Source organism: Giraffa tippelskirchi, chromosome 3 (genome assembly GCF_054371585.1).
Source record: "Giraffa tippelskirchi isolate mGirTip1 chromosome 3, T2T-mGirTip1v1.2.pri, whole genome shotgun sequence".
Classification (NCBI taxonomy): domain Eukaryota; kingdom Metazoa; phylum Chordata; class Mammalia; order Artiodactyla; family Giraffidae; genus Giraffa; species Giraffa tippelskirchi.
The window spans coordinates 177,731,118-177,744,171 of NC_137277.1; the positions used below are offsets into that span (position 1 = coordinate 177,731,118).

At 35.2% G+C, this 13,054-nt stretch overlaps 1 protein-coding gene and 1 long non-coding RNA gene across 51 annotated transcripts in view; both read right to left on the minus strand.

Annotated features, from left to right (window-relative positions):
* S100PBP (S100P binding protein) overlaps positions 1 to 13,054 on the minus strand; it is a 32,412-nt gene that overhangs the window by 13,412 nt on the left and 5,946 nt on the right. For 11 of the 50 annotated variants that reach the window (XM_081585802.1, XM_081585806.1, XM_081585803.1 and 8 more), the window contains 3 exons: positions 11,513 to 12,474; positions 10,976 to 11,061; positions 9,445 to 9,548 (listed from right to left, as the gene is read on the minus strand). In XM_081585802.1, the coding sequence (XP_081441928.1) occupies positions 9,445 to 9,548; positions 10,976 to 11,061; positions 11,513 to 12,361 (1,039 nt within the window). In that variant the 5' untranslated portion in view covers positions 12,362 to 12,474. Of the gene's footprint in view, positions 1 to 9,444; positions 9,549 to 10,975; positions 11,065 to 11,512; positions 12,739 to 13,054 lie in introns of all 50 variants that reach the window. The other 39 variants (XM_081585800.1, XM_081585785.1, XM_081585801.1 and 36 more) reach the window with 7 other exon arrangements.
* LOC145543642 (uncharacterized) lies at positions 2,081 to 6,488 on the minus strand. Its single transcript, XR_014080925.1, has 2 exons — positions 5,681 to 6,488; positions 2,081 to 5,319 (listed from the first exon to the last, which is right to left on the minus strand). It is a non-coding gene; the product is annotated as an uncharacterized LOC145543642 (long non-coding RNA).

Sequence of the window (13,054 nt, forward strand, 5' to 3'; positions counted from 1 at the left end):
CAACTAGGGTTAGAGATATGAACACTTCTTTTTTAATTAAAAAAAGTCTGTAAGGATATAGAATTGACGACTACTATCAACCAACAGGGAGAAGGCAATGGCAACCCACTCCAGTGTTCTTGCCTGGAGAATCCCAGGGACAGGGGAGCCTGGTGGGCTGCCGTCTATGGGGTAGCACAGAGCCGGACACGACTGAAGCGACTTAGCAGCAGTAGCAGCAGCATCAACCAACAAAACCTCACTGAAATTTATAGAACACTTTGCCAAAATCAGAATATACATTTTCAAGTACACATGGAACATTCACCAAGATAGATCATATGCTGGCCTATAAAGTAAGCCACAGTTTATTTAAAAGGACTGAAATCACACCAAGTATATTCTCTAACCATAACAGAATTAAACTAGAAAATTAATAACAGGAAGATAGCTGAAAATTCCTAAATATTTGGAAATAAAGCAACACACTTCAAGAAATCACAAGGGAAATTAGAAATTGCTTTGAACGAAATTAAAATGAACACACATCAAATTTGTGAGATGCACCTAAGTAGCACTTAGAGGGAAATCTAAGACTTGAAATGCTTACAGGAGTTAGGTCTCAAATCAGTGATCTAAGTTTCCCCAATAAAAGCTAGAGAACAAGTGCAAATTAAACCCAAAGTAAATGGAAAAGAAATAATAAAGTGAAGAAAAGAAAATAGCCAAAAATAATATAGAAATATGAAACTAAAGACTTACTTTTTGGGGAAAGGTAAAATTGACAAAGCTTTAACTAGATTTAAGAAAAAAAATGACAAATTACCAATATTAGAAATGAAACAGTGAACATCACTACAGATCCTACAGTAATTAAAGAAATAATAAGGAAATCTTAAGAAGAATTTTATGCCAACAAATTAATCAACTTAGATAAAATGGACAAATTCCTTGTAAGAGACAAATTACTAAAATGGACTCAAGACAATAAATAAATTCTGAAAAGTCCTATATCTACTAGTAATACATCTGTAGTTAGAAACCCTGCCAAAAAGAAAACTCCAGGCTTTATGAGTAAATTCTACCAAACATACAAAGGAAGAAACAATACCAATCCTGCAACAAACTGAGAAACTGAGGAGAAAACAATCCCCAACTAATTTTATGAAGCCAGCATCACCATGATACTTGAACCAGAAGAGGACAATACATAGAAGAAAAATTAAAGACCAATATTCCTCATGAACAAGACCAAAAAAAAAAAAAACCTAAAAAGACTAGCATATTGACTAAAGATAATTTATCAAGACCTAGTGAGTTTATCCCATGAATGCAAGCTGGCCTAACAGACAAAAAAAGGTCAATAAATGTAATACACCATATTACAGAAAAAAAGGAGAAACACCACACGACTCAAATAAAATTCATTTGACAAAGTTCACTTATTCATGATAAAAACTCCCACCAAACTACTAATAAAAGGGGAACTTCCTTACCTGATAAAGAGCATCTATGATAAAGCTACATCTAATGTATCATACTTAATGTACTAAAGGTCCCAGTCAGTGTTATAAGGCAAGAAATAAAAAGCTTACAGATCAGAAAGGAAGAAATAAACTGTCCTTATTTGCAGATAAGGTCATGTTAACATAGTCTAAGAAGTCTACTAAAAAGTTACCAGAAGTTAACAGAAAAATTTAGCATGGTTGTAGGATGTTAAGTTCAACATAAAAAAATAAATTGTAAAAAAAACCCAACACAACCATCTCATCCTCTGTCATCCCCTTCTCCCAGCAAAGCCAAATAAAGTAAATAAATACTAAAAAAAACCCAACTGTATGTATATGCTAGCAATGACCAGCTAGAAACTGAAATTTTATCATTTACAATACCATAAAAAGCATAAATGCTTATAAATTAAACAAAGTATGTACAAGACCTGCACAAAAAACTGCTAAGAAATTAAACACAGAAATAAATGGAGATATACCCTCATCCATGACCCTCATCATGGATTGGAAGCCTCAAAATCATTATAATATCAACTTTCCCCAAACTGCTCTACAGATGCAATGTAATCCAAAAGAAATACCCAACAGGGTTTGTTTTTTTTTTTAACAAATTGACAAGCTGAAACTGATTTTTAAAAATTATGGAAATCCAAAGGACCAAATAATTTTAAGACTTACTATAAAGTTATATTAATATTGATATAAGAAAAGACTCATGCACCAATGGAACAGAATAGACAATTCAGAAATAAACCCATGGAAAATATAATCTTTTTAATGTTAGAACTAGATACTCATATTTAAAAACAAAACAATCACAACAAAAAGGCTAAGACTTTGCCTTACAAAAGCCATAAAATAGTATAATCACTTTGGAAAACAGTTTGGAAGTTTCTTAGAGAGTTAAAAAAAGACACATATTAAATGACTCAGTAATTCCACTCCTAATTATTTACCTTAGAGAAATGAACACACGTTAACACAAAAATCTCATATATGTACGTTCATAGATGCTTTATTCATAACAAAAAACTAGAAACAGCATGTCTATCAACGAATAACTAAACTGTGGTGTATTTATACAAGGAAAAATTCAGCGGTGAAAAAGTATAAAACTATTGATATAGACAACAATATGGAGTCGTTTGTTGTTGTTTTAAAAAAACTATTCCAAGTAAAAGAAACCAAACACAAGAGCACATATTGAATGATTCCATTTATATGAAATCCTAGAAAAGACAAATCTAATCTTCAGTGACCAAAAACAAATCAGTGCTTTCCCAAAGCTGGAGTGGGGGCAGGGACAGACTGGGATGGAGCACAAGGGAAATTTTTAGGGTGATGGGAATGTTTTATCAATTGTGATTGCTGTGATGATCTCACAAGTACATAAAACTGTCAAAACTCACCAAAGTGTACACTTAAAATGGGTGCATTTTATTGCATTAAAACATACTACAATAAAGTTGATTTGAAAATAGAAAAAGTTAAGGCTTATTTCCAGATAAACATACCAGGTTGATTCCATGAGTTTATCTCCTTTTGCCCCTAACATCCTTCACTAAATTACAAAAGAAAGGTCTGAAATCAATGTTCTTAGACAACTAGAAAAAGAAAAGCAAATGAAACTCAAAGTAATCAGAAAAAAGGAAGCAATAAGTATCAGAATAGAAATTAGTAAAACAAAAAAATAGGAAAAAAATCAATGAAAAGGCTGTTTTTAAAAAAGAAAAAAAAAGAGAATAATACTGTTTATAAGAAGTTTTAAATCAGACTGATTAGAAGATAGAAAACACAAATGATCAATATTAAAAATGGGAAAGATGTTCTCACTAGATATTATATAAAAGGCTTATAAGGGAATATTATTAACTGTGAGCCAATGAATTTAACAACTTAAATGAAATAAATTCCTTGAAAGATTACCCAAGTTCACCCCAAAAAGGATACCAGTTTTTCTATACAAATTCTTCCAGAAAATTCTCAATTCACTCTGTTAGGCCAACATTACTCTGCTACCAAGACCACAAAAAGAGATTACAAGCAAAGTGCAGACCACATCCCTTATGAAGATAGACTCATAACAAAAGTCATGACAAAATTTTAGCAAATCAACCCAATGCTATTATTACAAATATAATACTTTAAGACCAAGTACAGAATGCATAAGACCAGGAATGCATGATTGGTTTAACAATGGAATATCAAAGAATATAATTCTCTAATATTATATGATTATCTCAATAGATACAGAGAAAGTATTTAATAAAACCAAATGCCCATTTCTAATAAGACCTCTCAACAGATTTTAAATATGAGGGAACATTCTCAAGTTGATAAAGGGTATTCAAAAAGAAACATAAAGCTAACATAATAGTTAATGGTGAAATACTAAACATTTTCCTCTTAAGAGCAGCAACAAGTTACTTGTATTACTTGTATTCAACACTGTACTGGAGGTTCTAGCCAGTACAATAAGTCCAAGAAAAGTAAATAAAATGGCATCCAAATTGGAAATGAACAAGCAAAAATGTATTTATTTGCTAATGACATGACTGTATATGTAGAAGCTGATGGAACTGACAAAATAGGTACCAAAACTAATAAATGAATTTAGCAAGGTTGTAGAATATAACATCAACGTGCAAAAATCAATTGAATTTCCATATACTAGCAATGAATAAATCTTGGTAAAGATGGTAGCAACTGGAATTCATACACTGGGTATATAAAGTGGTACAACTGCTCTGGAAAATAGTTTGGTAGGTTCTCAACAAGTTAAACATATCTCCGTAAGACCCTGTCATTGACAGCATATCTATACAAAGATTTGTACTTGAAAGTTTATAACAGCTTTATTAAATAGCCAAAAACTGGAAACAATCCAAATGCCCATCAACAGATGAATAGATACACAAACTGTGGTATAGCTATTTAGGGAATACTACTCAGCAATAAAAAGGAGTAAACTACCAAGAAAATGATGAATTTCAAAATAATTACATTTTAAGAAAGAAGCCATGCTCAAAGAAGTGTATAAAATGACAGCAAACCAGTGATGGCCTGGGGAGTGGAGAGAGCAAGACAAGACAGAAAGGGAAGAATTACAAAGGGGCACAAAGAAATTTTGGGGTGTTACAGTAGTTTTATTTTGGTTGCAGTTAGTTTCAGGGTGTTTACATATGTCAAAATTTAACAAATTGTATTTAAATTTGTACAGTTTATTGTATTTCATCAATTATAACTCAAAAGAGAAAAAATATCTGGAGAGAAATAAGAAATTAATTCATAAAATAAGAATAAGAAAAAAGATTCAAACAGGTAAGAATTCTTGGAAATCAAAAATGTGAATGTAAAAATAAAGAAGTCAATATAAGAATAGAAAATACCCCAGAAAATATTAACAGAAAAAGAGACAGGTATAAAAAGGAAAGAAAAGAGACATAGAAGATCAGTTCCTGGAAGTTCAATATCTAATAGGAATTTCTTAAGAGAACAGATTATACAGAGAAGAAACAATTATCAAAGAAATATAAGAACTTCTCAGAATTGAGAAATACATATCCAAATTAAACCCCCTCACTGAGTGTCTGTAAAGTACAAAGAATGGAAGAAAGAAGAAAAATAGCTACAGGGACTTCCCTGTTGATCCAGTGGGCTAAGACTCCGCACTCCCAGTTCAGGAGGCCTGGGGTTTGATCCTGGTCAGGGAACCAAATCCCACATGCTACAACTAAGAATTTGCATGCCCCAACTAAAGAATCCCACATGCTGCAACTAAAAAGATCCCACAAGCCACAATGAAGATCCTGTATGCCACAATTAAGACCTGACACAGCCAAATAAATAAATAAATACTTAAAAAAAAAAATGTTAAAAAAAATCTGCACCAAGATATCTCAATAATGAGTATAAATTATCAGATACAAAGGATAGAAAAGACTAAAAATTTTCAGAGAGAGAAAAAAACAGGTCACAAAGAAATAAAAATTAAACTGAGGGACTTCCCTAGTGGTCCAGTGGTTGGACATCTGCCTTTCAATGCAGGGGATGAGGGTTCGATCCCTGGTTCAGGAACTAAGATCCCACATGCCCAGGGTTACTGAGCCCCCAAGCTCTGGAGCCTGCAGGCCACAACTAGAGAGAAGCCCACACCCACAACGAAAGATCCCACAAGCTACAACTAAGACCCAATGTAGCCAAAAATAAATAAATGAGTATTTTTAAAAAATTAAACTGAAACCAGTATTTTTAAAAAATTAAACTGAAATTAAATGAAAAATTAAACTGAAATTAAACAGCAACACTTGGAGAAGGCAATGGCACCCCACTCCAATACTCTTGCCTGGAAAATCCCATGGACGGAAGAGCCTGGTGGGCTGTGGTCCATGGGGTCGCTAAGAGTCCGACACGACTGAGCGACTTCACTTTCACTTTTCCCTTTCATACACTGGAGAAGGAAATGGCAACCCACTCCAGTATTCTTGCCTGGAGAATCCCAGGGACGGCAGAGCCCGGTGGGCTGCCGTGTATTGGGTCGCACAGAGTCGGACACGACTGAAGTGACTTAGCAGCAGCAAACAGCAACACTGGATGTATGCCTTCAAATTTCTAAGCAAAAATGACTTTTCAATTTAGAATTCTCTATGAAACCATCGATCAAATACGAGGACAAAGACATTTTCAGATACAGAGGAGCCCCACAAATTTATTTCCTATATGCCCTTACTTAGAAATTCTCAAAAAAGAAAAAAGAAATTCTCAGAAGATGTGCTTCACTAAGACAAAGATCAAGAAAGAGGAATAAACGGAATTTAGGAAACAGGATTTAACCCAAAAGGGCAGTAAAGGAAAATACTAAGATGACAACTCTGCAGTAGGCCTAGAGAACAAGCAGTACAGATTAGAGCAGAAGAACAGAAGACTCGAGGAAGAAAGTCTCCAGAAAATAATTAAAAAGGAATTGATAATTATTGGGTATATCTGAGCATTTGCAGGGGAAGAAGTGAGTAAGTGTGAGTGACAGTCGCTCAGTCGTGTCTGACTCTTTGCGACCCCATGCACTGTAGTCTGCCAGGCTCCTCTGTCCATGGAATTCTCCAGACAAGAGTACTGGAGTGGACTGCCATTTCCTTCTCTAAGGGGGAGAAGGGGGAATACTAATAAGAATATAAGTTGCACTTGTAAAAAAATTAAAGATAAATTCATTTGTAATTTTTAAAAAGTGAGGTAATTAACAACTCCAGAAGAACAAATAAATTCAAGAAACAAAAATGAAACCATAGTACTATACCACTTAGCTTTGCAGTAAACAGTATTTACTTAGTTGTAATACAAATAATGAATAGTGATTTAAGAATTATTAGGAAAAGCTACCACCAGAAAATAGAAAATAGCAAGCATTGGTAGGGATGTAGAAAAGCTGGAACCCATGTGCATTGTTGGTGAGATTCCAAAATACTATTGTACAATCACTGTTAAACAGTATGGAAGTAAAAAATTAAAAACAGAACTACCATATGACCCAGCAATCCCACTTCTGAGGACATATCCAAAAGAATTGAAAGCAGGGTCTCAAAGAGGTATGCACACCCATATCCATAAGCAGCACTATTCACAAGAGCCAAGAGGTGGAAGCAATCCAAATGTCCACAAAAGGGGGAATGTAAAAAAAAAATGTGGTATATATTATACACACAATGGAATATTATTCATCCATAAGGAAGGAAATTCTGGCACATGCTATATACCACAGATGAACCTTGAGGACATTATAATAAGTCAAATAAACCAGGCACAAAAAGTCCAGTATGGCATGATTCTATAAAGTATTAAAATTCATAGAAACAAAATGTAGAATGATGGTTACTAGGGGCTTTGGAGGAGTGTTGGGGGGAAGTCAGTTATTTTTTAATGGGTACAGAGTTTGAGATTTGCAAGACAGAAATGTTTTAGAGATTTGTTTCACAACAATGTGAATAAACACTACTTAACTGTACACTTAAAAATGGCTAAAGATGATAAATTTCACGTTTTGTTGTTGTTGTTTAGTCACTAAGTCATGTCCTACTCTTATGTTACTTTTTTAAAATCACAATTAAAAAAAAAGACTAACGGGGTCATGTCAGAAGACACAGGAGCCCACTTAAAGGATTTCTCATTGGTCAAAACTGGAACAAATTAAGCAACAAAAAGGGTAATGACCATAACTGATTAGAAGATATTGATTTTTTTAAAAAACTCATGAGGTAATAGTGATACTAAAAAAACATTAAATTCTTCATACAAGAATTAACAACTAGTAATTCTAGAAGTAATATATTTAGAAAACAAACATTTCCTACGCAACTCTCTGTGTAGTAGCTAATTCAGGCAGAGATCACCAGTGAATGTTCAAACCATTAGATGGAACAACAGTTGTGCAAGGATTTTCAAATAGTACCAAAGCATCACCCCTCAGATAATTTACTAATTACAAAGGGGAAAATGTACCTTCAAATGGAAAGATGTTGTAGTGAACATTTAACAAAGTGATCAAACTTAGCATCTAAAGTCACCTTAGAGAGGGGAGCAACGATCAAGTCTCTTCCACAGAGGTTGAATATAGATGAACTACTTTTAATCTGTCCCTTTAATGACAGCAGGGGTGGGGGTGACAGGGGTGGGGGTGGGGATTTCTCTAGTTTCACACATCCTTTTAGTTCAAGCAAAGGGATCTCACAAGTAGAGGGCCAAGCAATCAGTACAAGTGCATTTGATTGCTTAATGAAACGAGTAAAAAAATAAAAGAACCTGGAGTAAAAATTCTTCTGGCTGATATATCAGAGTTCTCAACCTTTAGCTCATAGCCTTATACAACAAAAAAGAAAAAACTACCAAGTAATTCAACATTTGTCAAAGAAAGGAGAGTTCTCCTTGGATCTTTGGCTAAAAATCCTCCTAAAATCTTCCCTACTGATTTACAATAGATCTTAGAGTAACTGAACTAAATTATCTTCTGTGTGGAGGCTGCTTAGGACATCCTTCTTTCTCAAACACAAAACTCCTTCCCTATTCCTACTGCACTTTATTCATATTTCTATTAGAACACTAACCAATATTGCAGTATGATTATGTTTTCTTTCTCTGGACTATCAATTTCCAGAGTCCAAGCCTCACCTTACTCTTTACTTTCAATCCCTTAGCTTCAAACTGAGCACTCCTGAAAGTACCTGAGAAAACTGTGCTGAATGAATAGAGAAAGAAGCTAAGATGATAGAATATGAACTGATCTTTTTGAGAAGCAATTCTTTCACCAGTATTTTCTAACCTCCACACCTTCAGCATAATTTACAAGCTTCCCTTTAGGAGTCTTCCCATCAGCTAATAGTTCAGGATGAACAAAAACATTAACTATAGTCTCTTGAGGCCTGGAGAAAGAATCTAGCCATTTTGGTTTGCAACAGCTTTTAATCAACTAGGAAAAACTCAGACTGAAGAATCTGAACGGTAGTCAACCCTTCCAAGAGCTTTTATTCAGATGCCAAGATGCAAGATGGTATCCAAAATATCTGCTTTTTGCTTTTAAATGCTGAAGGCAACAGGGATAAAAATTTCAAAAAAACCCCCAAAACCCAATGATTACTAAGCAGTGCCTGGTTGTCATTTCTACTATTTTTCAGACCAAAAAAATCCCAGGCAAAAAATGTTTGGTTATAGACCTCAACCATGGGGGAGATTCTTTTCATGTATTGGTATGAGTCTCCTTGGATGCCTCTCTAATACTAGTTAGCCAAACAAGTTTGAGGATTATCTGGTTAGGCAATCCCTTAAAGTGAAAACCTTCGGATAAGGAAATTATCTTTCTCACCAATTTACAAAAATTCAAGACGATCTCCCAGTTTAAGCTATATCACACTGGAATAAAAAAGTCTCATCATATTTTTTACATGCTATTCTTTGGTTACCATGTTACCTTGGTTTGAATCCACTGGGTCTTCTATATGAGCAATGACATTCCTGAGATAACTTTGCTTCTGCTTTTCTAGGTCTGATGGTGAAAACGTCGGAACATTAGTCCTTTAACAAAGCAAACCAGGAGGAAAAACAATTGGTTAGAACCATGAGTATAGTGCTTTGTACAGAGAAGTGATATACTGCGGATGGGTTGTGTGTGCTTAGTTGCTCAGTTGTGTCCGACTCTTTGCAACCCCATGGACTGTAGCCCACCAAGCTACCATGTCCATGGGGATTCTTGAGGCAAGAATACTGGAGTGGTTTGCCATGCCCTCCTCCAGGGGATCTTCCCAAACCAGGGATCAAATCCAGGCCTCTGCATTGCAGGTGGATTCTTTACCATCTGAGCCACCAAGGAAGCAATGGATTAGAACAACTAAATCTCAAAACACTAAGATGCAATGACAAAAGACAGTGTTAGTCACGTAATGCAAAGCTGCAATCAAGTATAGCGCTGAGGAAAAAAGATACAACCGCCTGTGAACAAGGCATAGCAAAGGGAAGACTACCTACTTTACTTCACACAGAGAGAAAGCATTTTGAGTAATTCAAGGTTAAAAGGAAATAACTAACTTCATAGAGCCACACAAACATTGAGTAAGATAAAGACCAAAAAGAATCAGCTAGATCTGGCAATTAAAACATTGGTGACCTTGGCACAAACGATTTCTGGCCTTTGCTCATGCTGATTACACTGTACTGAGGGTCTGTGGATGAGATCGTGAATTTGTTACTGCTCCAAATAGCCTGACTTGTGTACCTTGGTATAATTTTCATTGTATGCAATTGACAAAGCTCCTTGAAGTAACCCAAACAAAACAAAGAGAAAAAAACCCAGAAAACTGGGATTAGGGGGTTATAGTCCAAGGACTTTAGCCTTATCTACACTACTGAAAAAATTTGATATCTATAATCAAATTTTTAAAAAGAATCTCACTGTAAGATGAGTGTCACATGTGTGACATGTGTCACATATGACACAACCTAAAAAAATAGCTTTGCTAATTGAAAAGGCCCATGTAGAGATGCTGCCATCTCCTGGCAACAAGAGAAAGACTGAAAAGGTGACCCAAATCTGCAACCTCCACAAAATTTTTTCACCAAGGACAGATATATGCAAGTTGGGAGAAATGTTTAAATGACTTTCTACATAGATATATCGTAACATTTTTGTTAAAATTATTCTAACTTCCTATGCCCGTGACCAGGCTTCCCCACACATAGGAAAAGAAATCTTACATTTATACAGTGCTTTCACTAAAGTCTTTTTTCTTCTTAAAAATAACCCTATGAGGCAGCAGAGAAGGCATCATTAGCCTCATTTTACTGACAAAGAAACTGAGGTCAGAGGTTATTTGACTTGTCCAAGAACGTCAAGTACACTTACTCCCGGCGCAGGGCTTTTTTCCCACACGCAGGAGAAGCTCAGGAGAGGAAGAAAGCAATTGAACAGAACCAACAGAAACCAGAATATTTCACTATATCCTTACCTTGTTTTGGCTTGCAAAACAGGAATGACTTTGCCTAGTCTTTTTTCATGGACCTTTAGCTTCCCAGAATCCTTGTCAAGAACATCCTGCTTTTTTCAGAGCAGAAGGAATGAAGAAGGAAATATGGCCTTAGTTACAAGAAAATAACTGAAAATATTACTTATGGAAATATTCTTGAACTAAAGGTTACACAAGCATACTTGTGAACTTTACTATACCAGGTACTAACACAGGTGCTTTAAATGAGATAATGATAGTAATCTCAAGAAAAAAAGCAGAATAGTAAAATCATCATCTTGTTCAGTAAATGGTTAATTTTATATACCAGTTACTATGAATATATTATTTAATTAATTTTCAATATACTGTAAAGTACTACTTACTCCAATTTATAGATAAGAAATTGTGAGGAAACAGAGAAGCTAAATAATTTGCCCAGGGACACAGTGCTAGTTAGGCTTCAAACCCCAATTTATTTGAATACAAAGCTCTGTTATATAGTTTCATTCCTCTCTTCACCTTGAAAAACATACTTACTTGGCTTGATGAACTGGAAACTGGTAACTTCATTTCAAAACTTGATTTATATGATCCATTTCTCCAGGATGACCCTGTATTAGGAGTCTCTGAATGGTCCAAGATCTGACAGAATACAGGCGTAGGTTTCTTACTGTCGGACATATTTTTATCAGAGACAGTATGTTGAAAATTATTGTTTGAAGACGGGAGTGGGGGCCCATCATAGGCAGAGTTATTGGGGCTGATCCCTTCAGATTCTGTGCAAAGTGTGCTCTCATTTGGGCTAAGATCATCTTCTCTCATCTCTTCCCCAAGGGAGGAGGGTTCTTCAGTAACTCTGGATGTAACTTTGGACACATAAGTCTTGTCCTTATCAAGTACAACATCACAAACTGTTGGATCAAATGGTGCAACTGTAACTTTTATAAGATTCTTTTCTAGTGCAAAGCGTCTGTTCAACGGTTTAGTAGGAGTTGGTCCATGACCAACTGATGTAGTTAGTTGAGGTAGTTTGAATGTGTCAGGGGTCTCAGCTTCTGGTCCCATGTTGTATGGTGAATCTTTCTCTTGGGGAGTGTCAAGTGTAATTTGACTCCCCTTCTCTCCCTTCTCAACATTCCTGCTGCCATCATTAGGCAACCCTCCTCCCCAAGGAAAGTGCTCATTTGATAGGTCATCATCTTTCAAGAGTTCCTGAATCTGTTCCTCTGTGAAACTGAAATGGCCATCATCTTCTCCATCAGATAGCTCCAGCAAGGAGTCATCCAATTTATCCTCATCCAAGGAACTCCAAGAAAAAGGGGCATTGTCTTTAGGCAAGAGAGAGGTACCAGAAGACTGTTCAGAGGGCACTAGAGAGCACATCATATCTGGAGAAATAAGAGGCAGTTTCACTGAGAACAGGAAATACCCTTTTATCAACTCCAATCTGCTTTAGAAAGTGATGATGTCTTAGTATTTCAAATTCTTTGCACTATGACCTGTAACACGAGAAAGTTCTAAGATATTTAACCTTACCAGAATCATGGAAATAGGGATCAGAACAATGAGATACTTTTTTTTTCCTATCAAAGTGGCAAAAATTAAAATGACATGATAATCTATTTTGGTGAGAATGTGAGAAACAAGGATTCTCACATACTATTAGTGAGGATATAAGTCAGTACAATATTTTGTAGAGAGTAATTTGGCCATAGCATCTGACTCAGCAATTTCACTTCTGGAAATTTACCTTGCAGAAATACCTATACAAAGGCACACAGATACAGTTACAAAGGTGTTCAAAGCAGCATTATTCAGAACATCCAAATATTGGAAACAACCTAGACGTCCATCACCAGAACTGTTCACTAAAATCATGGTACATTCATCTTATGAATACTTAACAATTATTTAAAAATACAAGGAAGTGGATCTGTATGTACTATCACTGGAATAATATCTATAACATACAACAAAACAAATACATATATATAAAATGTTTGGATTTTCACAGTGTATACTTTTTAGAAAACACACACATACTACTCTTGAAATTTAAAAAGAAACAACTTTATGCAT